The sequence below is a fragment of the Salarias fasciatus genome, chromosome 20, assembly GCF_902148845.1.
Source record: "Salarias fasciatus chromosome 20, fSalaFa1.1, whole genome shotgun sequence".
In the NCBI taxonomy this organism is placed as follows: Eukaryota; Metazoa; Chordata; class Actinopteri; order Blenniiformes; family Blenniidae; genus Salarias; species Salarias fasciatus.
Window position 1 is genome coordinate 25591425 of NC_043764.1, and position 27511 is coordinate 25618935.

General features: G+C 42.4%; 1 protein-coding gene across 1 annotated transcript in view; it reads left to right on the top strand.

The window, feature by feature from the left end:
* The window catches only part of cpne5a (copine Va), a 77875-nt gene that overhangs the window by 42836 nt on the left and 7528 nt on the right, over nt 1-27511 (top strand). Inside the window, exons 11-18 of the mRNA XM_030118134.1 lie at nt 239-280; nt 475-550; nt 2778-2831; nt 3381-3442; nt 19280-19326; nt 20122-20303; nt 22502-22629; nt 24907-25009. Coding sequence (XP_029973994.1) covers nt 239-280; nt 475-550; nt 2778-2831; nt 3381-3442; nt 19280-19326; nt 20122-20303; nt 22502-22629; nt 24907-25009 — 694 coding nt within the window. The remainder of the gene's footprint in view (nt 1-238; nt 281-474; nt 551-2777; nt 2832-3380; nt 3443-19279; nt 19327-20121; nt 20304-22501; nt 22630-24906; nt 25010-27511) is intronic.

Below are 27511 nucleotides of genomic sequence, written 5' to 3' on the forward strand. Positions count from 1 at the left end.
GAAAAGTCGTTAAATCTTCAGAGAGATGTTTGGATCTTTAGCATGCAAAACACAGACCCAGCTCCCCTCCATTGATTTAATTTAGCCTACACTAACAATTAATGAGCTTTAATAGCTTGTTTTGTGCTGAGTCATTTTAAAACTGCTCTTTGTGAAGTTTGTGCTCAAGGGCAAAGCAGGAGCAGTTCATATACCGAATTAATTTGAGCCCACAGTCACATTTTCTTGTGTTCCACAGGACGATTAAGGTGGAGATATACGATTGGGACAGAGATGGAAGGTAAAGTGTTGCACATATGCAAAATGATTTTCATGAAAATGTTGTCATGTCTTTCTCATGAAGAGTCACACTTTTTTTTAAACTGTTTTGCATTTGTTCAAAGATCACATTCACATGTTTTAGTAATATTTTCAAACACTATCTGTGTACATTTCCAAAGTAAATACTTACAGTTTTCTGTCTGTTTCCTTCAGCCACGATTTCATCGGTGAATTCACCACAAGCTATAAAGAACTATGTCGGGGTCAGAGCCAATTAAACGTGTACGAGGTAAGTGGCGATAAAGAGCGTCGATAGCGTTATTGGCCTGTTTGTCTCCGTCGGAGAGGTGGTCCCGTACGGAGAGGAGGCGAACCTTGCTGCACGTTTCGATTTCATTGTTGTGCATTTCACGGCTATTCCTTTGCTCTAAGGCCCCATTTACGCCACAGCGGTTCAAGTTATCGTCCATCTAGTTGAGCAAGTGCAGAAAAACTGTTTACTACACACAGTGGCAGCGGCTCGGCCGTCTCCCGGGAGACGGAGCCCGACTGTTGTCAGAAAGCTGACTTTTCACTCGTTTACATGGAGATGGAGGGTTTTCAACAAATTCCTCCTTGGGATCTGTTTTTCTAAAGTTGCTTTTCCAGTGGCTTTGAGTGCCGCTGCCACGTAAAAAGACCCACAAAATTCAATGAAAGATTTGCTTTTTCACTTGAAAAACATTGTCGGGTCAACGGGGGCTTAAAAGAACAATCCAGATGACAAAGTGAATCTAGACTGTATTTATATCCACTTCAGATCGTTTATCTACTCTGGATACTAAATGTGTCTCAAATGAAACGAGACACTTTAAACACACAGACTGTTAATGAACAACTGTGGAAGCGCCTCTGTCAAGAGTTACTCTGCTGGACACAAAAGAGACCCGAGCTCTATTTCTGGGCGCCGCTGTGAGGAACCCACTTCAATTTAGGAGCAAATCAGCGTGGCCTTCGGCTTCAGCGGGGTCTTCTCTAATGGCTGGAGACTCTTCGGGTCCTGCTCGTTTGAGGCCGGCTGTGCCTGCTTCAAATTAATAGCTCTTCTCGTCAGTCTGTCCGGGGCCCAACTCGGAGAGGTTAAGTGCTGCGGCGGACCCGCTGAGAAATGCTGCGTCTGCGGTCCGAATACAAATTAATGTGGAAAACAGAATAATGCAGTTTTTGTTTTGTTTTTTTTTTCTCCTGGATTGGGTATTATTGTTAGGCACTGACTCATTAAAACACTTGCCATATTACATTAGCTTCTGAATTCATCATGGTGGTAGGAAAAGAAGCGGACCAAGAGGGAGAGGCAGTACAGGAGAGGTTAGCAGAGTCTGGGTGAAAAATTTCAGTGGCTTCAACCAGCACTGTTGTTTAAACAGACACCTAAAACGCAACGGAAGTTTTGCACTTTCACTTGACAAGGTGGTGCAAACGGGACCTTGGAGTCAGAGTGGAGGGGCGAGGGCCATGCAGATCCGGCCTTTCACACTGCTGACACGGCAGATGGAAGTGCAGCCATTACCCTTCACCCAAACTTTCCGTGTTTTAATTAGAAAGTGCAGCTCGGCAGTTTCTCCGTGCCCTCCTGGCCAGGTCTTGACCTCGGTTCAAGAGTCAGGATGTGGCCAAAAAAATGACAAGACTCCATCTTTTCTGTTCAGGTCACCGACCGCAGTGTTTGGCTCTGTGCTGAGTCAACCTGACACACACACAGCTCAGACATCAACCCTGTGCGCTAACACCAGGCTAATGCTCGTCGAAAGTGCTGTCTTTGTGACGTGACGTGAACCCGGCGGTGGCGGGACAGTTTCCTCGGTGCTGTGAGGCACCGTCTCTGTTGGACGAGTTGAGAAGTAGCTTTAGAAACCGTGGAAGCAGAACGGAGAAGTATGGAGGAGGGAAGAAAAGCGGAGAGTGGGACAGCTTTTAGTTTATTATACAGCGCGGCTTCCCCCGGGCCGCGGCTCTCTGTTTGTGTGTGGACCGCCGGAATGAGCGGCAGGGAGATGTTTGACCTCGCTTCCCGTTGCATTCATGTTCAGGGCCGCATACCTTTAAACGCACAGGGGAATGTTGTAGTTGCTCATTGCAAACTATTACCTCCCCAATTTGTGTGTAATTTCTCTGTCTACATTACACATTATTGTGCACCTGTGAATTTGCACACCGTGTGGCTCGCCCTGTATGTGGTTATCATTTTGTTTATAATATAGGTGAGACATGGTACATATGTTTCTCTCTCCCTGGGGCTGGGTAGGTGCTTATAAAAGTCCCTCTGTATAATTTGTGATTTGCTGCAAGGTATGATCAATGATATCTCATTCTCGCCTACTGCAGTTATTGGATTCACTCCCATGCTCCATTACCCTCACAGACATGGAGTAGGAGGACAAAGATGTTTTTATTACTTGCCCAAGGGTGGATGAAAGGAATTGTGCAGCAAGTTTACATTATCATTATCCTTCCTTTCTATTCTGCCTTCCTTCCAGGTGGTGAACGCCAAGAAGAAAATAAAGAAGAAGAGATACATCAACTCTGGGACGGTGAGTCTGAGATGAGAGATAGGGGCAGATCTCCCACTGCACTCACACTCCTCCCCTCCATGCTTGTATATTCACTGAGAAGGTTCCTCTAAATGGATCGCACGGGGCAGTTCAGCTCCAGTGTTCCTGCACCGTTTCCCAGTCTCTGAGCTGACGATCCGGACAGTGACGCTAAGTAGATGGGAAAACATTCCGGTGACAGGATATCCAAATGCATGAAGGATGCACTCACATTTGTCCTTTCAGAGAAGAGTTGTGACGGCTATGAATGAGCCGGAGCTCTGTTAGCTCCCGCTGCTGCTGCTGCTGCTGCTGCGCGACATGAATAGATAATTAAAATGTGTGACCGGGTATCCATCATGCAGATCATCGGTCAGTCCGGAGCCTCGATGATGTTCACTGATTGTAACACTAATATGCTGCTTAGGCGGCGGAGTCGGTCTGCATGGATCAGCCATGATGTGGGTGGTTAGCTCAGGGGTCAGAGTTCATGTCTGGATTGCTTAACAGTTGTCGGGACCTTTGTTGTTTTTTTGTGGTCTTCCTCAGGTGTCCTTGCTGTCATTCAATGTGGAGTCAGAGCACACCTTCCTGGATTACATCAAAGGAGGGTGAGTCCAGCAGTTTCTTTATTCAGCCTTCGTGTGAACAGTGTTTTAACTCCCTGTCAGGCTCATCTTCCATCTAAACACCTTCTGCATGAAAAGTGCTATAAAATTAGAATTCATTGATGATTGAGGAGACTGCGGACGAAGGCAGGTTCGCCTCGGACACGCTCATGAAAGACGTCTTGTGCCTTTTAATAAATGAACCCCTGATCGATGTCAAATTGTAATTAATTAGAGTGCAGATGGTTAATCAAAGAAGAAGTGAATGCATAGAAAACTTTTACTTAGAAGAAAAACATATCAGTCATATATTTTCGCTCTGAGCAGCGGATTTCCTCCTAAAACTGCCTGATCGAGATCTTTAATAGCTCATTTAGGATCCATTTGTCAGCTGCATAAACAGCCAGCTGCGACTTTGTGTGCGTGAACGGTTTGAAAATGTGATAAAAATTGGTCATAAGAAACGATGCAGAAGCAGTAACCTGTTGTTCATTGTGAGGCATAAAAATTTAGTGACACTCGGGTACAGTGAACAACGTGCATCTAGTTTCTGCAACGTCTTCAAGTGAAAATGTAAACTTTTCCTGTGTTTTGGTCGTCCGTTCACATGACTATGGTTGTCAAAGTCACTGAAAATGCAACTTTTTCAAAACGGCTCAGAGGGTGGAACTTTTTGATGAAGCTCCCACTCCGTCGTCACGGAAACGTGTCTTTGTCTCTTGGAAAATTAATTCCACCTCTGAGCTGACGGTGACGTTAATGTCAACATACCAGCTGGAACGGAGACGGGGAAACTCTGACATATTCGTCCTGGCATTCATCATGGAGGCTACCTGATAAAGGCTGCAAAAGAGCGTCATTACCTGCGATAAAGCCTCACTTTTATGGATGTGGTGTTTAATGCGTTGAATTGTAATAGTTATCCTCCGCGAACGTTTGCCTAATGTATATTATTCCTTCTTATCTACAGTATGAGAGGGTAACGAATCCTCACCGTCAGCATAAAGTCTGCTCGACAACAGCCATCCAGGAAAAAAAAAAAAAAAAAAAGTCACATTTCTGTCTGTCTGACAAACCCAGCAGGAGCTCCGCCTGCAACCCTTTAGCAGCTATGTAATAACTATAGTAGCCGCGAGCCCTCTTTTCCCTGTTGGCGCTGGCTGTTTATCTTTAAAAAGGTTTCAAGCTCCCTGTTGTCACGAACACGCAGCAGCCATTCATCAGCACTGCTGTCTGCAGTAAAATTCAAGAAAAACAGCCGACTTAAAAACTCATTGCCATGTATTTTATGGCCTGCTGACTGGAGAATAGCCATCTTTGGGGCTTCTTGCTTGTTTTGGCTTTATTTGCTGCCAGTGGCTTTATGCTGGCAGGTTTCTGTGATGATAGTCAGGCAGAGCGAGGAGTCGTGGCCTCAAACAAACACCGACTACAGCACAGAGTCTGCTCTGCATTTTGGACATGTCACGTTACAGCAGGGGTTTTCAAACATAAGACCGTAACCTTTCAGCTGTAGGACATTTCTTGGACATTTCAATGCGTTTTGCACCACGAGGTTTCATTAAAATTGGCTTTATGTCGAGATTTTAGTCATTTTTGATTGTAATTGTTTGGCTTTGTGAAAATACAGACAGTGTCAGCGTGTATATTCTGCACCACAATAAAGAAACATTTTAAAGTCTGAATTTAGAGGTAATTCTGGCAGCACTTTACAGATCCGACCCACTCAAGATGAAATTGGTGTGTGTGTGTGGCTGCTACTAAAATTACTTTTACAGTCTTCCTGCATTCCGCCATCACAGGAAATATATATATAAATACATAAAAAAGGTGTTTCTCAAACAGGGCTGCTCATATCCCTGGGGATCTGGACCACTGCAGGGGGTAAATAGGTAAAATAACATAATGTTCCTGAAATGCATTCTGGGATTGCATTTTGAAAGGTGTTATATCAGGTTTGACCTGCAGTCAGATTCATCTGTTAATAATGACGATTCATCTGTTAGAATATGTTTCTCTATTTCTATATTTTTGGTTTGTCAGTATTTTTTTAAGATACTTTGCTGTGCTAAAGGATAAAAAAAAAAGGCTTTGAATATTTTGTTTTCAAGTGCAGCTTGACCCTGGTTTCTTCATGGAGAAGAGCAGGAGAAGTGCAAGACTGACACATCAGCAAGGGCATGCAAAACACACAGCCTTGGCCTTGTGAGTGGTCCTATCAATGAATATAACAAACCATTTTATTTTTAGAGAGCAGCTGGCCTTCACAGTGTCTGCGGGTGTGGTGGGTTGGAGTAATAACAGAAAATATCGTCATATTGTGAGGAGAAAAAAGCTGCTGTGTCTCTTAGTACGACTGTGCACCTGTTGGAGGTACTTTATATTTCCAAAAGTTTGTTCGGCTCTCCAAATCGTCGGATTCAGGTGTTTCAATCAATTCCTCGGCCACAGATGTGCAACAACAAGCACCTCTGCATGCAGGCTATTTCTACAGAGATGAGTGGGCGAATGGGTCTCTCTCAGGACCTCGGTGAATTCCAGCGTGGCGCGGCGATCAGACGCCACCTGTGCGAAAATTTCTCACAATCAACTGTCAGAAGTGCAAAAACAAAGTGGAAGCGATCGGGAACGACGGCAGTTCAGCCAGTGATGGCCACGAAAACTCCCAGAGCGGGGTCAGCAGATGCTGACCTCCAAGCTTCATGTGGTCATCAGATGAGCTCCAGGACAGAGCGTAGGGAGCGTCATGGAGGGGTTCCATGGCCAAGCAGCTGGGTACGAGCCTCACGTCATCGGATGGCTCCACATCCTCGGCCCACATCAGTGTCTGAACTCACAAACGCTCTTCTGGAATAATGGCCAAAGATTTCCATAAACACACTCCGAAACCGACTTCATGTTAAATCCTCTGCTTTAGGAATGAGATATTCCTCAAGTTCATATTGGTGTGAAGGCAGGCGAGCAAATACTTTTGGCAATCCAGTGTTTATTGCTTTAAAAATAAACTCCTATTCAGAGTGCTGTATTTCAGGGAGACGGCTGAGTTGAACAAACTCCCCACCAGCAGCGTTGGTATTGAGCGTTTTCTTAAAGTCGTGGTTTTAGCATATCAGCCAATAGTGGGAGTTAAAGCCTTTTGCAGCGACGCACAGAATCCTGTCTGAGTGTCGTGGGGATTGTCGACATGTGGCGGCTGTGACTAATACCTGGAAATGTGGTAGAAAATCAGTTCTATGAGATTAAATGCAAAAGTTTTAAATGCATTACTTGTGCTGCCTTCACTCGACTCCAGCTCCCGTCCACATTTTCCTCGCTGCTCTCGGCTGCGGTCACTCAGTGGCCCCCAATTTTCCAATTTTCCATATATATATAGATATGTATGTGCAAAAAGCGGTCTCGAAAAAGACAGGTCGTGTCAGCGGCCACAACTACACTGTGAAGGAATATGACTGATTATGATAAAATATGGAGAGGATCTGAGAGCTTAATTAAGGACAGACAACCTGCCACACATGGAAATATGTCTCTGTGGATCAGTGGCTGCCCTGGTTTCAGCTCCTGATGGCTGAGCGTCCCAGATCTGTCCAGCAGGACACTCCTACACACACACACACACACACACACACACTCACACTCACACTCACACACACACACACACACACACACACACACACACACACACACACACACACACACACACACACACACACAATCAACCGTCATATCGGAATCGGCCAATTTGAGTCATTTAAAGAAAAACAACATTGTTATCTGTCTGATAAAGAAAAATGTGCGCCACGCTTGTGTGTGCGCTCTCGGCTTGACGCACGCAGTATGCAGAAGGCAATGGAAGAGTGCGGTGGATGGATGACACATGAATATTGTCAAGAAATAGCTAACTTTACATATAGTTGTATCAAAAACGTGTTTTGCACGGAAAAAAATGGAGAAAGATGAAATCCACTACTTCTATCTTATCTATGATCACTAAGCAGAATGCTTTTAAATGGATCATACATATCAATATCGGTCATTGGTAAGGGCCAAATTTTACTCCAAAAAAAAAGCATTCATCCTTAAGGTTAAACACAACCTTCTTCACCTTTGGTCTAATTCATTTTTGAGCGACTGGAAAGTATGGAGAAGCTGTGGAAAACGACCTCCACCCTCCGCTAAGACTCAGACACGTTTGTCCCCACCTGGACATCGCTCTGCACTCCACTCGTCCTTAACTTACTTTTAAAGTTTAAAAGTTTAATTCCCCCATCAGACCCGGTCTATATGTCAAAGTGTCCTTGAGCAAGACACTGAACCTCAAACTGGCCCCAGTGGATGGAAAAGCAGCGGAGAAGTACTAGATAAGTGAAACCCAGCATCCAGATGGTGCATGTAAAAATTTCTTCACAGAAGAGGTTTCAGGTCAGGTTGAGTATTTTAACGTCATCACAATGTTTCCTCATAGAACCTCCTCACAGATTCAACGCTGCCACCCGGTACGACCCTGTGACTGCATGGACTCACAAGAATCCCAAATTGAGCCGTTAAAACCCCCGTTAGCACACCGAGGAGAGGAAACTGACACCAGCGCACGCCGTTCTTCACTTCCACTCCACCGCTGCTCTCACTGACTCCCTGGGTAGGAATTAACAACATCCTCTGGCGAGAAAACGATGATACAGCATCGCTCATTCCCACAAACCAGCACCGTCACTGCTTTTCAACGCCACTGTGTATTACAAGTGATTTATCAGCTCATGTTTGCTTTCTCCAACTACTTATTCACTTTTTTGTGCAGGGGTGTCAAACATAAGGGAAGTGGGACAAAACCATATACACTATAATATCACTAAAACGGGCTTTATGTTGAGGTTGGACTGATATACAATACGAATTGTGAAACATTTTGAGAGGAAAATACACTTTTTTTGAAATTAATTCAAAAGGCAAAACAGTTTCTGTTAGTAGATTTTTTTCTTTTCTTTAGATGTTTTTATGTTGCTGCAACTGGATATCCACAGAAACCCAGATAAACAATTATCCAAAGCTTGCAGTAACCTCAATAGGACTGCTGGGATTTGTTGATTCTGGGGCATCTTCACATCAGGTCCCACAACTGCTGCTGCTTTTAATCAGCGCACAAAAGAAGTTTGTAATTCATGGAAGATAAATACACTCAAGTTTCAGGAGCAAGGATAAAGTGTGTTATAAGACACACTAGATAAAATAATTCAAAAACCTACTATTTTCTTAGTTTCTAGTCCAAACATGAAGTTACTTCTCATGAAAGACATTGATGAAGGAAAGTCTTAGAGAGACAAAAAATAGACTTGTTTTCTGACTTTTTAGGTTTTATGTTTTACATATATATATTTCATTCCTGTCTTACTTTGAGACTTTCACTGTATCTAGTACAAGCAGACTGAAAAATTCCATGACCAGAAGTTATTTTAGCAGAAAAAAAAGTAGCAGTCAGCTAACAGAGAGTGTTTCTTTAAATATTGACATGCTTAAAGCAGAACGGCTCTTTCTGGCTTCTGTTTCCCCCCCGAGGCTCTATCAGGAGCAGGAGGTGTGCCCTCTTTTCATAAATAAACCTCATGTTTTTATTGATGGTTTTCTTGTGAAAGACTCATAATACTTAACCCAAATAGTTGAGGAACATGAATTATGATCCATTAGAGTTTATTATGTATTCGTGCTTTAAGATGAATTAGATCGAGGAGTTATATTATTTTCACTTTCATTAGTAAGAGGCTGAAAAAAGATGTAGTTTTTCACTTACAATGGGAAAAAAAATTCATGTTTTTATAAAAGAAAAGAAAAGGAAAAAGGAACAATATGTTGATTTTACTTCGTGGGTTGTGACCATCTTATGTCTAATCTGTGTAGAGGTTAAAATAAGATGTAAAGTGAAAACTTGTAAAGATTTTTACACAGATGTTAACCATCACACTACTTTTACTTACTGTTCAGTAAACCTGCTGGTGGAGGGTTAATCAAAGTTATTTTCCAGTATTATCTCTCATCTTACTGAGCTTCTATTATAGCTATCAGCTCGAAATAAAAAAAAAACAACCTTTTTCCTTCACTTTATCCATCATGTTAAGTGAAGAGTAATAATCTTCACTTGAAAGGTTCTCACAGTGGAACCAGACAGACGATCCCATTAATGAATGCGACCCGGTGAGAGGAGCGAAGCATTGTGGAAGGCGCTGTTTCATCTCCGAGTTACAGACGTTTAGAGATGTTAAACGCTCATCACTTCTTTTGTGGGCTTCCTGAGAAAGGCTGGTGGGAAAGACTTACTTTAAAAGCATGCGGCAGTCTTAAATTATATGAATCTTTGTGAAAAACTCTCTTCCTGGAACAGTGGACTGTTTTTTTTTCTTCCTCTGGAGGTATTTTACATCCTCCTGAAAGCCTCTCTGTTGTCATTGTCTCCCTCATGTTTTCTTCGAGAGGTGCTCTCAACAATGAAAGTCTGCGTGTATTAAAATCTTCCCAAAGAGATCAAACCTGTCAGGGGGATACCGTCAAGAGAGGTTCAGTATTTCTGAGCGCAGGACTGCCTCTCACCCTTGCTGTTGGAGCCGTTTCTCCGTGGCCTCCTGTTCCGTCTCTCTGGGGGCAGAAAACACAAACCAACACGAGCGATTCTCCAGAAGAATGAGCCGTCAAAATTAATTTGATTAATTTCCCCACAAACCCGACTCTCCACTCTAAAAGAACCAAGAGAAGTTTACGTCATTTCAAGAGAAGTGATCACAACAATCACAAGAGGAAACCTGAAAGAACTGACATGAGACATGGAATACAAACAGTAGAAATAACAAAACTCGACCAAGGACTTAAACAACAAAGGACAAGAAAAGAGAAAAATAACAGGATAAGACATGTTGACAGGACATGAGGCTAAACAAGGGAATCAGAAGCTGAGGAAACATTGGAAAAGATGCAAAATAAGTGCCAAAAAAAAAAAAACAGTCACTCTGTTGTTTTTGGTTTTTATAACAATTATCGCCGACATTTAAATTTGAGGTGTCAACACACTAAAATGTGGTGAATTCCTCAGAAGAAAGGTGGTGGGAGTGTTTCAGGGCCACTGCAGTGTGAAATTAATCACCACGATGAAAAGCAATGATCACATCAAATTATATAGATTTGGCCCAAAAAAAAAGACTTTGTTGACTAAAAACACAAGAGCCAGGCTGCAGCTTGCCAGTGAACAGGCTTCTGGATTATTGTGGTCCGGGCAGACAAATCAAAGATGGAGTTGTTTGGCCACAGTAACATTTGGAAAGGCTTGATGCGGACCATGAACAGCTTGTGAGGAGAGAAACTCATACTGTCTCTGAACCACGGCGGATGAAATGTTCTCCTGCAGAAACTTGGCTGATCGCGGTCGTTATATCAGCCGTGAACTCAGCATTATATCAAACCGTGTTTGAAGATGATAGCGCGGGCGTCGTCGATCTGAGACGTGGCGTTCGGACGGATGCTGCTCGTCGGCACACTCACAAACACACCGGGCTGGAACGAGGGAGTGGAGGGAGTGGTGGACGTCCCCTTTGAAATATCTGACTTTTGGGAGGAAATTCATGTAAAACAAGCCTCAATTTAAGGATATTTTCACAAGAAGTCATCAAGCTGATGGACAGGAGGGATGCTTCTGTCTGTTACTGCGAGGGCTGCTGTAGTAAATACTTCTTCTGCACATTAACAGTTGGACAAAAACAACGTCCCAGTCCTTAACTCTGGTTTTATTGTCCATATTGGTAGTTTCATAGTTGCCTCTGTCAGCATCCAGAAACCATCGTTTCATTAAAATTGTGAAATCAGCTTTGATATGTATTTCTAACAGTTTCAGCCTGTAGAAACACTTTGAAGATATTTCAAATGTCCTATCTGTAGGCATCCGTTCAACCACAATCAAGTATTTACAGCTCCACAATCTTTCAGAAATACCAAAAGTTACCGTGGGATGTTTTACTGATCCACCCTGTGAAATCAGTACTCTCATTAAATAGCCAAATCCATCAAATAAAGCAAAATTTGTCATATTAAATTTAATAGATTGTCAGTTTGAGGCAGGTTGTGAGTCAGACTGATGAAGAAAATAAACACGATTACCAGCGCTGGCAGAGGGAGGATGAAACAGAGAGCGTGCGGCTTATCCCTGATAGAATAGATTAACTGTATCCCTGAGAAATGACACACTAGACTCACGGTGTTTGTAAGGAGACTTGAGGAAAATTAGCGTCTGATTTAGCCAATTAAAGCAGGAAACCTTGAGGCAAGCAACAAAGTCTTATCGCTTTAAAGTTTCTCCACTTAGCATTCATCAAGCTGGCTTCGGGTTTAATAACTCTCACTCTGTCAGCAGGCTTCGCCCATACAGTAGAGAGCCCGCAGTTTTATTCATGACTTCACTCCAAACAGGAAAACAGTGACAGTGGAAAATAATAAGAGTTGGGGCAGTATAAACAAAAAAATGCCAATCACTGGAGCCAAAAAATATTCAATTACAAGCTATTTTGATTTACTGTGCACATCTAAGTGAAAAAAGCAACACGTCCAAGTTACAGAAAACACTTTTTAGAGTCCAGCAAGGCTTGGGACGGCGTTCTCCAGGACAGCCTGGTAGATTCCAGATGCAAATCCAATCCCCTCTCAGCTGGTGAATGAGTGAGTGAGTGAGTGAGTGAGTGAGTGAGTGAGTGAAACAGAAAACAGTCTTTTCTATGTGAGCGAACAGCAACACCGACGCTTTACCTGCCAAGATATCATTGCCTGTCTTCATCTCATTTGACGGTTTCATCCCACTGACAGATGTTTCTGCTCAGAAAGCATAGTTTTTGAAGCACATCCAGGTTTAAATCTGCTTATTTTATTTTTATTTTTTTTCAATGCAGGCATTTTGTTTTTCTTCTGAAACAAACGAGGCGGTTTATGTGCCGCGGTGCAGAATGCAGCCAGCGTTTGTCCCGTGGATGGCTGCGTTTTCATCTGGCATCTGTACTCGCTGGGTGGAAGAGAACACTTTTCTTTTACTCATGCACACGTAAAAAATAGCAGCTTAAATAAAAAAAAGAAACTCCAGATGCCTGCCGATGCTGTCATTCAGACAGACGATGAGAAAAATGAGTGGGAGTCTGAGCAGCAGGCTTTATAAAACTGATGTAAAACCCAAAATATGATATTTTAGATCCCTGCTATTGATTTTTTCTGCTTTCATGTTGGGTTAGCTTCACTGCTGCCTCTTTAGCAGGTGATAACTATTGCGATGCATTTCAGATGATTTCTAAAGCACAGGGAGAAAAGCAATTTCTCCTCCAGACCCACAATTGCATCCTGGCTGGTTGCTCAGTGAATCCATTTTTTTTTTTTTTAATTAATTTCCATTAACCTTCAGTGGAACCAGAGATATAGTCAAATAGAGGTAATTAAAGTCCAAAAAGCCACACACTGGTCTCATTCAGAAAGGGTAATGAAAGATTTATATTCTTTTCATCAAATGTTAAAATGTTTCTTTTTTTAAATTAAATCTGCTGTGAGATCAGTCGTGTAATAGATTGTGTGGGGCCCCTATTGTGCAAAGATCTTATTAAGCTTTAATATTTTCATCCCCAAAAATGCTGTTGTCCTGAAATGGGATGGCGTGATGTATTCATATATTTTTAGCTTGACTCACCGGTCGGTCAGCTTTGTGGTCAGACTGCAGAATGGCAGAGGAAGCGATCCCTTTCCTTTCTTTGTCTTATTCAGCCATCTTTTGATTATTACTGAGTATTGAATGTGAGGATCTGCTTCTCAGCTACAGTCATGGTTGCATTCTGCATGATGTTAGATTCAGCATGTTTGGTAGCACTGAGGTCGCTAACTTTCATGGCAGCATCATGGCCTTATGTTTGACACCACTTACATAAAGACTGAAATAAAAGCATCCATGATCGTTAGTCATGCAACAGAGACATTAATGTTTTTAAAAACGATCACTTTGTCTGCCTGGTTTTGGCGTTTCCTCCCTCCGTCGCTCCGCCGCCGCTCCTGCTCAGGGAAGCAGAGCTCGCCGCTTCGCCTTCCTCTGTGACGCCGTTTGAGGAGGGAACAGCTGCAGCTGCTTGTAGAAGCTGTCAGGACAGTTTACTGCACTGCGACTCTTGGCTTGTGCCACCTCTTCGTCTCCGTGCGTTCATAGGTGGCACTTTGGAGGATGACGTCTTATCGCTATTGCTTACACTTCTGCCACGTCGCTTTTCTCCGTGTCTGGTTTTTCAACCACTGGGATTAAGAATGGATCTGAGTTTCTCAGAGTGTTGACATTTTCTGTGCCTTAGGACTTACAAGTCCCACATCCGGAGTTTTTCTGGGTGGAAGTGTTTTGCCATCATTCCACCTCACTGTTCAGGACAAAAGGTCACTGTCGTTCTGCCCTGAAGCTGGCAGGAAAGGTGGTAACAGAGCTGAGTGGCGTCTCCTGAAACACTTGTCATCCATTCACTTTTGGAAAGCCTTCATATGATCTAACATCCAACCATTACTGGGCTCAGTGTGAAGCAGAGAAGCTTGTTTTTTTGTCTTTCAACACACCTTCAGGGTAACATTTCATTAGTGAAAGTCGTTGCGGCTGTATACAGCTTTAACAGTTTGTGCAGCCAATAAAGCATTTTAATCGGTATTGTTATTGGCAATAAAGCATGAATCTGACTGCCTCCGTATCGCCAAGTGAGTTTTCTTTTTTAACTTCATGATCATTGGAAGGGTGTAGTTTGTGTAAATCTCAGTCATACTGCACTGATTTTACTGAGGCAGACTAATAAAGCAGCAGAGAATATAATGTCTTCACTCCTGCAGGTAAACCTGCAGCACTGCTTGCATTTCATCACACAGGAGAGAGACATCATGTAAATCAGTGAGCTGCACCATGTTGGCCACTTTCCAACATATGCTGATGAGATTGCTAATACATCGTATGTGCATTCTCACTGTTTTACATTACACACAATATCCCATTCAGCCCAGATTGCCAAGCCTGCAGGCACTTCACATTACAGAGACTCCTGCCATATGGTGTTTGTCTGACTGGAAAGGGGAAAGTCAACACGACTCTGCTACAGTCGTACCTATTTTAAACTAATGCAGTAACTCAAGGTGATGTGCAAACTGGTTGGTGGGCTGTCAGTGCAGCTGACAACAAGACCGAAGGAAGAGGGGAAGCAGAGCCGCTGCGTGAGAGGACGCCGTAAAGCCCAGGGGAAACTGCTGCTGTGCCACTTCTGAAGGATTTGTCCTGAATCACATTGGATGAGACTGGAGTCAGATTTATTAAATGTGAGAAATGACGGGCGTTGCTGTATATTAATTTGTCCGCTGAGTAATGTGTCACTCAGAGAAGAGTTTGAGAAATTAAAAATAACTGGAGAAAGAAATAACTACCTGCTGTCAAGGACTGTAGTTTGGAGGATAACGATGGTAGAGGGAGAGCCTGGAGCAGCTGTTTGCAGCATCAGTCAGCATTAATCCATATTGATTAGTTCAGCTTTTTATCATACTCATGCTGTGCATTACAATTGAAAACATGCAAAAGTCCCCAAAAAGTTTCAGGAACTTCTTCTTCCAATATTTGCTTCCTTATTCGTGTAAGACTTTGATGGATTGGTAATTTATGCAGAGCAAACAAGCGGCTCCCGTCCCCTGTCAGACTAATCTGAGTATATAAAATAGATCAATTAATTCATCACACAGAGCCACGGAGAGCTGAGTATCATCAGAACTGGAAATGCATACAGAAAGACAGACTGATAATTGCTACATCTCATGTCCACATTATGCAGATGACACACTGCTCTATAGATCAGCGTCAGTGAACGACCACAGTGTCTCATACCTGCTGGGTGAGTGCAGAAATGAAATGAATGAGTGGATGTGTCAGAACATTTTATGACTTGACCCAGGAAACACACAGGTAATTGTTTTTGGTGTTTAAAGGTCATCTCGACTCCGTGTCACTGAAGACAACAAATCAAATTTCTATATAGCTAAAGTTACCTTACAGCACTGGCAAAAAAAATGCTGCCTTGACTACAATAAAACTGTAGTTTACAAGCAGCAGATGTTTTATATTGAGGCTCATTGACTGAGTGACATCAAGAGCAAATTTAGTGGGAGCAATCAATCAAACTTTATTTGTTTAACACCTTACAGACAGGTGAGCATAGTTCATCTGCTTCACAAGAAACAAGAAATGAGAACAAGAAAACACTTGAATGGAACAAATTTTAATGTGAATATATGAAAGTTTCTCCAAAATATTGTGAAACTTTCACAGAAGTTCACATTTGAGTCACAGGCTTCTGCACAGGTTTTAAAAAAGGCAAAAATATTTGCATGATTGTCACTGATGTCTCAAATTTCCCTTGAAAATGGAAAACGATCCATCAGCATGTTAGACTAGATCACAGGAAATATTTAAATGTTTCTAATTAACAAAAATCCCATTTCTATTAAATGAATTGGTTCATGCCAATGTTTTTGAAAGTTTTCTCACTTTACTTTCAGAGCCTAAAGCGTTTTCTTTTTTTTTTTGCCCAGTAGGTTGTGTGTGTTGTGATATGTAAAGCAGTAAGCCACTGCAGCAAATCCAGATCCCCGGAGAGCCGTGTGTGTCCATGCTCTGCTGGTTTGTTTGTTTCAATTCTTTTCCTCTAATAGAAAGTGGCATCAGTGAGGATGCTCTGACTTTTCTTTCTGTTCAGTCAGTGAACCCTCATGGAAAAACGCTGTGCACGGTGAGACGGAGGGAGAGAGCGTAAATAGCTCTGAACCTTGAGCAAATGTAAATCCCAAACCCAAATCCCACTGAGTGATGAAAGGTTGAACAGTCACTGACTTACTGAGGTTTGATGTTTTTTTCTTTATCGAGGGCTTACCGCACAGGTCTATATATAAAAAGTAATTATGTGTAATCATGCAGTGCAAAACTCTGACAGAAAGGTGAATTTGCCACTGACACATTTCTGAGAATTAATAAGCCCCAGATATTCTCAGTGATAATGTTTTGTATTATTCTGCACATACAGCGGCAGTGTGTTTAATAGAAAGAAGAGGTGTTACTCTAGGATTAATTTGATCATGGGATTAGAGGCAGCATGGTGTGATGGCGCTTCCTCACATCAAGAATATCTATGATCTGAGTCTGGTTCAGGGTCTTTCTGTGTGGGTTTTCAGTGGTGATTTCATTCCACAGTTCAAAAACATGTGTTTCAGACATTGTTTGCCCATCATTTCCAGTGAAGACACGTTACTTGATTCAGAACAATTTTGCGACATTTTGAAAACAAAGCAGATTTTCATGTTGCTGAAAATCATTTCCTCACCTGACTCTCCACAGCTTTCACACACACGCACACACGCTCACACATACACACACACACACACACACACACACACACACACACACACACACACACAAAATGCACATCCAGCTCCGTTTTGAGCTTGTTTGGGGATTCAAAACTTCATTTAATCACTCCAAGCTGAACAGAAGCAGTAATGCACTCAAAACCCTCTTTTATGTGCTCCTGTACTATTCTTAGTTTATCACCCTCAAAATGCAGGCAAACTTGAAGAATCGTGTGTCCAGGAGCTGTGAACCAGGATAGATTATCTACTGCTGTTAAAAGAAACTTTTCAAATATGTGGAGTAGCACATGCTGTCAGTTTTATGCTTTTAGGAACAGAATAGTTGTTGAGCTTATCAAAACCGTTTTGGGGACTTTATCATGTAATCATAAATATTTGCCATGTCAGCCATTACACTCCTACATTTGGGCAATTGATTGCTCATGTGCGAACACTTAATAGATCAGAATCGCAATGAAATCCCAGTAAAATCCAGCCAGTGTCTAATAGCCGGTTTCCACCCCCGCTGGTATTCGGTTGTACGGTGAACTGCGCACGATTACAGACAGAAAAGCAGTTTTCCAGAAAACAATTTACTAAAGAACACAGAATACATTTCCCTGCAGTTATAGAGTCATTAGTCTAGATTTTCCAGGTCATCAGCTGCTTATAAATCTTCATTTTATGGATTGTCATTGGTATATTTAATGGTGGAAAAATCAACAAATGTTTGAAAACTTAATTTTGACCAATTTCACCTTGTTGTCATGGAATAACGGTCATGATTTATGATTCTGCACGGAGCCATTTGTATGCGTTGCCACAGTTTGGATGGAAATTAAAGGCTGTAGAGGCTGAACTGGGTCATGCAGCACATCTATCTCTGATATTGGGAAAGCAGATTTTGAGCCTTGTTGCAGGCTTGAGAGCGGGATGTTTTCTCGCTCTTTTCAGCTGAATGTTTCAGATCCTATTTGCCATCTCTACGACCCTGTGGAGTGTTTCCAAATGCTACAAAGCAGGCTTCACCCCTGAATTTGTGGCGGGAATCCTGCAGTACATGGAGACAATTTGGATGAGCACAGAGGGAAAATGCAAACAGGCAGAAATGCTGAATTTGAACCCAAGTCTTCATCTTATAAAACAAGGATACTTTCGTGTAAAACTACATCTTCGATCTTCTAGTAGATAAGGCATCAAATGATAATAATGTGACTCAGTAAACAGGTAAACCATTCAGGTACAAGTCCAGCTGAATCATGTGAAAGGTTAAACCGGCAGCAGGAATCTGTTTGAAGGTAAACCATTGGCTAATCATCTAATTAGCAGTGTGATTGATAACGCCCGTGTGTCCGCTCTGCCTAACTCTGACTCTACACCTTGCTCCACTGGCCAAATGATCTAAACTAACCACAGAAATCAGCAGAGACTTTCAAATTGAGGCAGCATGCCACTGTAACAACTCCCCATTGTGTGGCGAGCGGTCCGGCTCAATGCTGATTAATGAGCTGAGGTCAGAGTCTCCCCGGGAGGAGGCCGCCATTATCTGCCATACTGCGCTTGTGGGAATTTTCTGAATGGAGGTAAAGTCAGGAAGAGGCAATCAGTGTTAATCACAATGAAAGAGCACACACTTTGATCCTCGCTCTGCATCCCTTCACTTTCCATTTGCCCCCCGCGGGAAACAGGCGAATTCAGCAGAGACTAGTTAGCCCGTGTTTAGCTCCCTTTTCAAGGTTTTGGCCATCATTACAGGCTCATGAATAAAATAAATGCATCCTGTGTTTCGGGAAATTTTGTGACGCTTCTTTTCCAGCCTTGATGCAGTGATTGGAGGACATCAAATTTACCACTGATCGTAGATCAATTAGAATTAAAGGACTGATGGGAGACGGCGCATGACACGATGGCCACTGTAGGCACATCATAAAAACAAGATGATAAAGAGTGAAACCAACCCTGGTCCTAACACTGGAGCCACACTCTTCTCCTTCCTCAGTGTGATGTTAATCATTAAGCCAGCTGCAGCATCTCATTTTATGTTTGTGGAAGCCGTTTGGGAAATTACTGTGCCTTTATTGGAGCTGCTCGATTCTTCTGTTTGTGCTGTTGCCACTGTTCTGTTAAATCTTTAAGTAGGAGACCAAAAGCAGAGCACTGAATGCCGCGCGACCAGGAATGGTGTATGTACCGTCCTCCACGTCTCTGTTTTATAAATTGGATAATGAAAGCCTGGTTAGCAGCCCGGTTGGATAAGTGAGGAAGCATCTGGGAGCGGAGACAGTCAAGGTGTGTTCGGGGTTCGGTTTTGTGGCGCCTGTTCTCGGATCAGAGCAGCCAGCGTACTGAGACTCGGTGAGAGCTTCATTAAGCTGCAGCTCTGAGTTTTCCTGCCTCTCGCTTGTTAACAGCATCCCATCTCCTTTTCATCTCTTTCAGGACTCAGATTCACTTCACAGTGGCCATTGATTTCACTGCATCAAATGGTGAGTATTCTGAATACCGTCACCCTGCTCTGCTTCCAGATGTCACGTGACGCATAACTGAGACATTTTTTATGAATCAGAGAGGGATTGGAGTTTTCTCCTGGCTTCTGAGCTCCTTTCTTCAATTGTTTATATGTTTTTTTTTTCTTTAAATCTTAGCGTATCAGTTAGTATTATGTGATTTAGAGCAGACAGAGGACACAGTACATATGCTGAAAAGCACAAAAAGTACAATTTTGAAAATACAGCACAAGCAACACGATAACTGTATGCAGATGACACTGTGTTTAAATGTTAATAAAATATAAAGTAGTTCTTCAGACCCTATTTACATGACAATGTTTTAACATGAAAACACAAAACTATGTCTTGTTTTGAGTGTCCGTTTACAAGACAACAGTGCCTGGAGCCTTAGAAAATGTAACTTCTTGTTTTCTTTGTCCATCAAAATCTGCTCAGCCTTGTTACATACGATCTGTTTTATCAGAAATCACTGACTCTGATCATTTTGAAGTGTAAAAACAGTTCAAAACATCACTAGAGCTTGAAAACATAAAATAATCACTCTCTCTCTCTCTCGTGCAGCATCGATTATAACATTTGCTGTGTGCAGAGTTGTTAACAAGGCTCTTGATTAGTGTGAGCCGATGGCCTTTTCTCGATTCAAAACATCCAATTTGGTTTTGGTTCCCTTGTTTCCTTTTTGTTTTTTTTTTCCCCCCCCTGTTGCAGCTGTCACGTCGCTTTCAGTCTGTCGCTTTGCTTCACTGACTCTGACTTCTTTTGTCTTGAAAGGAAATCCATCACAGTCCACTTCACTGCACTACATGAACCCATACCAGATGAATGCGTACGCCATGGCCCTCAAGGCCGTTGGAGAGATCATCCAGGACTATGACAGCGATAAGATGTTCCCAGCTCTGGGGTTTGGTGCTAAGCTACCCCCTGATGGGAGAGTCTCCCATGAGTTCCCACTGGTGAGTAAACCGTGTCACTAAATTAGACAGCGAGGTTGTAATTCATCATCAGGATGGTTCATAAAATTAATGTGAATCCACATGAGAAGACGACTCGGGCCCTCCCAGCGGAGCGAGGACCCATTTGTGTATTTATATCCTCTCTTCATGTATGGGCGAGCATATTTTCCACGTACAGTATGGATGTGTGTTTTCTGCGATAAATGCAGCTACACCTTTGACATACATAATTCAGAAGGAATTTCATTTACCTTTTATAGTGCAAATTAGGTTCTCTAAGGCTGAGGGATTCTTAAATCAATTTAGCTTCTCTGAGCCAGCTAATGTGCTGCGGCTGCTGCGTAGTGCAGCCTAATGAGGAGTGTGTCTACAGGGGGACGTCTGCATCACTCTATGTTTCCATTAAAATTTGCAAATTAAGATTCATCTCACCATATAATTGAAGTCTCATTCTTTCATGCTGTAGCCATGTAAGTAGGTTCAAAAGTAAAGTTAGTCTTGAGTGACACATTTGCTACACTGTGTGTTTGGTTAGAAACTTGTAGCCGAGAAATATAACCTTTGAAGAGTGGTTTGACAAGCACATCTCCAGGGGGTAAAAAGAGTTATTTTATTTTTTATTTTTTTTCTTCAAAATGTCACTCTGCCCTGAAATCCACACTGTATTTTTCTAAGGGGGGGGAGACGTCTGTGAACACACTGTGAACACGTCTGCAGCAAACTGCTGGTGTGAGAGAAGCCACTCCTCATCTCTACTTGGACTCTCAGAAAACAGGCTGGTGTGATGGGTTCATTGATGTGGTGTGGTACGAGCATACCAGCTACAAATATCTGTTATATGAAAACAATCGCTAGTTTTACCCTCCATTATTACTGGTGTTTGTAGAAGCTGTGTGTGTGTGTGTGTGTGTGTGTGTGTGTGTGTGTGTGTGTGTGTGTGTGCGCGTGTGCGCATACTTATTCACATTATTATTCTTCAATTTCAAATGTAATAATGCTGTTTATTTTACGATTACTATTTGAATCAATCTGAATTCCAGCTATTTTTTCCAACCTTGTTGCACCTCGCTAGTTTTCATTCCTCCCCTAGAAAAAAAGGCTTTTTGAATCAGACCCCGTATTTGCAATGTTTCAAGTGAAAGTGCATTTTTTTGCATTTTCGCTTCAGAAAACTTTCACATTTACAAAACAAAGTTTTGAAAAAGATGTAAGTTTACACGGAGGGGGATTCATCTTGGGAGCCGTTTTGAAAAAGTTGCATTTTCAGTATGTCTGAGCACCGTTGTTGAATGAACAAACTCCCAACATGCAACACAATTTTTTGCCTTTTCACGTGAGAATGCTGTTGTATAGTTTGGATTCCAAACCTCGACCAGCTGCAATATTAACAACAACACTCTGTATATCTATTTCAAAACACAGAGTCCAAGGAGAAAAGCGCCAAGCCGTACCCAACAACTTTCTCAACAACTTACATAAAATTATGATTTCAAAGCTAACATATTTCCTGGACTAGAAGTCAATTTTAGTTTTTATTGTTTTGGAGGCCATGAGACTTAAATAAGGAAGTGACTTTCATAACCAGTCAACTAATACTTACCATCTCTGACCACTAGGTGTCCCTTTATGACAACAGAATGCTGCTACAATACCGCTAAAAATTCTTTGTTGTTTGTGTTCTTAAATGTTGCTGAAGAAGGATTATCCACTGTGCTGTTAGGAAAAAGATGTGTATTATATACCAGTGAGATTCATAAGGTTTTATTTTCTTCATTTGTGATCAGTGTGACTTATAGTCTGGAAAATGCAGTACATATTTATTTCATGTCTGCTCTTGCCAGAGTTCTCTGTTAAGTAGGGGGCAAAAAAAAAAAAAAAACAGCAGCGGAAGTGAAATCATCAAAAACTTTTATTTCAGAATATTACATAAAATAACATTAGTTTTTCCGAGTATCTTCAACCATAATTATTACAATGAAAATTTTGAGGAATACTGGATAATTTATGGTTTTTTATGGTATGACTGTATGAATAACACAAACAATATTTCAATGTTTTTTTCAATTTTGCATATTTTTAATTGAAGAAAGTCGAGTGACGGTCTATACTGACGAGCTGAATGGAAAATTTGTCTCAGTGAAGGTTTTTTTGTAGATCTGCCACCACTCATCTCTTGGTTTTGTCCCTGTTTCTCTCAGAACGGCAACGTTGACAACCCGTACTGTAACGGCATGGAGGGCATCCTTGAAGCTTACCACCAAAGCCTTAAGACGGTTCAGCTCTATGGACCCACCAACTTCGCTCCCGTTGTTAATCATGTGGCAAGGTACCAAGACAAACCTCCCAGCATGCATCACAGCGCAGCCAACCTTTCTCTGAAAGTCACTTTGTAAGTAATCTGCTTCTGGCCGACGCGCCGTCAGAGATATTAAAACAGTGAATGATGGTTTCCCCATGAATCCAGCACAATTAATTGAGGAAAAATAAATAATCGGCTGCCGAGATGAAGAGGAATGGTAATTTGGAATATCTGAGGTTGGTTATTTCGGCGTGGAGTCGCGGCGTCATTTCTCCAGACGTGTAATGAGAGCGGGGAGGTGTGAGTGGCAGCCGCAGAGAAAATGGATTCGTGTCATTCTGCCTTTCCTGACGCGAGTTGATGAGTCACATTATTCATTAAATGAGGTTGAGTATAAATGCTTCAGTTCGCCGTTACAAACGTCCTGTCACTGCAAATGGAGTGAGTGCACAAAGTGAAAATAAAGGTCAGCTTTATAAATTGAACCGTAGCACATTAAACACACAGCAGACATGATTTGCTCGTCTCATATTGAACCAGCCATTAAATTATTGTGTTCGAGCACAAGGGCCACAGTTTGAGCTCTGCTGCTTCAATAATAACTTTTTTTTTTTTTTTTTTTAAAGGAAATATATAATAGTGGCATTAAGACAATAATGGAACACATATTTTAAACCAGTATAGCAAACTTTAATATTAAAATTGGATTTGTGTGAATTTTGCTGGTGGATTTTCTTTCTCAGGATCCATTTGTCAAAAACTTCAGCGACTTTAACTTGAACCAAAGCTTCGTTTCAGGCGTCTGGGTTGGAAAGTTTGACCAAACAACATCTGACGGACTATAACGACCGACGGGGAATGAGGAAAAATGTGGCGGCCGGCCGGGTCAAAACACAGAGCTGCTGCAACTTGTTTTCCATCCAAGGAGGCTGAATGGCTTCTGTTTGTGTTTAGATTACTCTCTTTATGTGCTCCTTTAACAAGCAGCTCAAGCCGAAGATGAAGTCTTTAAACACCGTCTGCATTTTAATTCTACTCTGTTGAAAATTTACAGGAAGTATCCCCCGCAGACCTTTAGACATGATTTCAAGCGATAAAAATAATTCATTAAAGTCTCTGAAGGATTTTAGGTCTAATAAAAGTGCAGCACTACGCCGGTTTGAAGCAATTGGAGATGCATTTATAAAATGGGACTTTTTACAGCTTCTTCATGCCTGAAGGGTGCAGTGTAACTATGGGTGCGGTAAAGTTATTCATAAAGAAGTTAGAGACCTTGAAAGACACCCCATTGTTGAGAACAAATGAAGTGCTCCACGAAGAAAACAGTGGAGAGAAGATTAAAAAAAAACTGAAACGTTCAGAGGCTTCTCTTTTAAGTGATTGGGTTCTGAAATTTATATTCTTGGCAATTAATTAAAAATAATGAAATAGTCACAACGCATTGTAGCAGATTACTTTTAGCTTTTCCAGAATGTCGTTATGTTTACTAAAACGTTAAGATTCTCTTTATGTACTCGCTGCCTTTGTGTGTTATTGAGCCATAATTCTACTGAGCTCAAACTTGGCCGTGTCCCCTCGGCTGGAATGGGTTTGATTTCCCCGGTTTGCAGTTAGCAGCTTGGCTAACGCGCCCGCCGCTCGGCGAGGCTGCGGCTCACGTTGCTGAACGGCAGGGGGAGGAAGACAAACGTGCGTTTAATCTCCTAAACGGCCGTCGTCTTGTCTCGCTGTTGTCTGTGACCGGGCCGCGCTCTTTTGATTAAAATGTCAATCGCCTCGCAGCCACATCGACCAAAGCGAAGGCGAGGGAGGCGTTTCACCTCCGAACCGTCACCTTGGGTCCGACACATTTCCTCCTCTTCTCGCTCATCGGCTCTGGTCAGACGAGTGCGGCGCGATCGATGATGTTCTGAGAGAATAAGACTGCTGCAGTTGCATAAACAGTTTAGTGAATAATTCATGTTGCAGGCAGCGACGGGTGATTGAAACTAGGCCACACTCGCCGTGGCGTCTCTCTTGGCTTTCATAATAGCGTCTGGAAGGACCTGTGAGACGTCAAGAGCTTTACAACATATTTCACATCTTTACATGTCTATATTAAGTTTTTGTGTCACACACTGGGAGCGGGTGTGTGTGTGTGTGTGTGTTTCTGCACGGCATGTTTTTTTAATGTGTCTTTTTAATCTCTGTCACTGTGGCTTTCTCTCTGGCTCTTCAAGTTGGATGTAGAACTCATGCAGCCTCCATCTTTCTGCACATTCTGCTGTACTTAAAGCACTCGGTGCTGATGATGCTTTCACCCAGGTACGCGGCGGCGGTGCAGGACGGATCTCAGTACTTTGTCCTGCTCATCATCACCGACGGAGTGATATCAGACATGGCTCAGACGAAGGAGGCCATCGTGAATGTGAGTGCCGCTCCGTCGCTGCTCGGAGGCTGTTAACCTCTCTCTCCCCCCCGTTCCCCCCCGGCTCGGCACAGCGTCGGCTCTGCAGGTGCTTTTAGCTCACTGTGCTACAGCTCTCAGGCTTTCTGTTACTTTGAAGGTTTCTCAGCCTGCAGCAGTAGATTTGAGGATTTCTGGGAAGTTTTCTGCTCCACTTGTCTCTGTGTTTGTTCAGCCTTTCTCCTTCAGTCTTTGACCCTCAGAGACCCAGAGTTCACTCTCAGGACACCAGGTTCACCTCAATACAGGCAAAAGCCCTTCACTAGCATATTAGTTAAGTGTTCTGACCTTTTTCTTTTTGAGACGGTATTGATTTCCTGTAAACCCGTCACTGCCTGTTTTTTATTTACCGGATCCGAAGCTGATCTTCAGATGATCAGAACCCCTCATCCGCCAGGTGGACCCTCACAAAGCCACGCCGCCGTGCTCTGACCCCCAGCAGACTGGGTTTAAAGGGAATTTGCGACTGTTAATCAAACCATTCGAACAGCCACACCTTCCTTTTAAGATCTTGTCTGCTGCTCTGCGCTCTGCTCGTCCCGGCCCGCCTCTGTCCTCCTCCTCCCGCCGCCGCTTCCTCTCCCTGCAGAGCAAACGCTGGACGACCTCCGGCCTTTTACCTGAAGAACTCCCATCTCTGCAGTTTTTCTCTCCTCAAGTGCGATCAACATTAGTTTTAAAGATCGCAGTGGAATGTTTGTAGGGTCGCTGCTAATGAGCAAACTGGACTACTTTGTTTATTCTGCGGTGTTTGTCCCACACAAGCCGGCACTGTTCGCCCTCCAGGGGATATTATGTCCACATAAATAACAGAGCAGCCTCTGGGGTAAATAAATGCTACTGCACTTCGCTTTGATGTTTTCCTTCAAACTCCATATTTCATTTTGGGACTATCAGTTATGAAAGAAAAGTCTCCTTCTGACCCGACTCAGAAGGAGACGTCAACGAGGCGGCCTCATCAGAAGTCCCTTTATTCACAGGTATTAGATGAAAACTCTCTTGTCATATAGTTATTTGAATGGAAGTCATTATTTTTAATGGTGTCTAGGCCATTCATTGTGAATTAGAAAAGAAAAGAAGCTCTCACCAGTTTTATGTGATTCTCTGTAAGGAAAAAATTAATAGTGCAATTAAGCTGGAAGACTCAAACTGAGTTTACACAGCGACAACTTTCGTTGTGTTTACATGACAATGATGCTGGAAGCCGCTGAAAACGGCTCAGAGGGTGGAACTTTTTGAAAATGCTCCAGCTCTGTCGTGGTGTAAATGATGGAAATGCTGCTATTGTTAAAGCACATGACGGCTGGAGTAAATGGTTGTTCTGCACGCGCTCAGTAGATTCACAATAACAGCGCTCTCCTGTATCAACCGTTTGCTCCCATTGTTAACATTTATAGCTTATTTTTCTCTGCTCACGTGTCGTTTCACGACATAAAAACACCCAAACAGCACCCAGCAGTGTCCCAACATGAAAACTACATTGTTTTCAGTGTTTCTGATGTTTTCTGTGCAGATGAATGTGGTTTTCAAAATGTTGCCATGTAAATGTAGCAGTGATGCAGTTTTATTTGAAACATCATCACCAAAGCGGGGCCTCAGGTGTGTTTTCAGAATGTGATCACTCAAAATTTCATTTTTTTCACTAATTCAAGTATCTCCGCTGCAATATTTCTGAAACTCAAACAACCAACAATTCCCAAAGTGATAAACATTTCCGACTACACTCAGGAGAAAAGAGCTTAAAACGACCCACAGGACGGCTAAAACAAGGGATTTGGGCACTTAATGAAAACATTTGAATAATCTTTTAATTAATGACATTATCATTTTGTCAAGCTCAAGTATTATTAAACTTTTAGAATTTGTCAGTGTCATTACCCACAATGCAAGTTTACCTCAGACAGATTGATGAGAGGTTTCATGGTGACAGTAAAAGGTGAGTTTCCGTTAACAGCCTGATGGAAGATGAAAGGCAGCTGCGGTAAAGAATTTTAAAAAGCAGCGTTGCTCCAATACAAGCATCTGCCTTGTTAAAGGATATTTAATTCCACTGAAAGAAATACTGACATGTTCGGTGGAAAAGTGAGACATTAGTTTCCTTACGCGCCTCATTGGTCACCGGGTCAAATCAAACGGTTGTTGAAGCTGACATGAAATATTAAATGAGGTGTTTATTGCGAGAGTAGGTCACTGCTGAGCGTCGGCGTTTGTGCCGTGAGAAGAGCGGGTTCAGACAGTGACAGGGTGAGATCCCCCGAGTGTTTTCACATTACAGGAGAAGAAAGCAGCCGTGTCGGCTGAATTATTCACATCTGGATACAGAATCTGATCTGGCATTTATGGATGTGTGCTTGTGGGGTCTGGTATCCTGGAAAAGCTGGCAAACAGAGTATGTACTTTCTGTGTGAGAGCAAGAGGTCACGGAGAATGAGAGGCGAGTGGAGGGAGAAAGGGGGAAGCAGC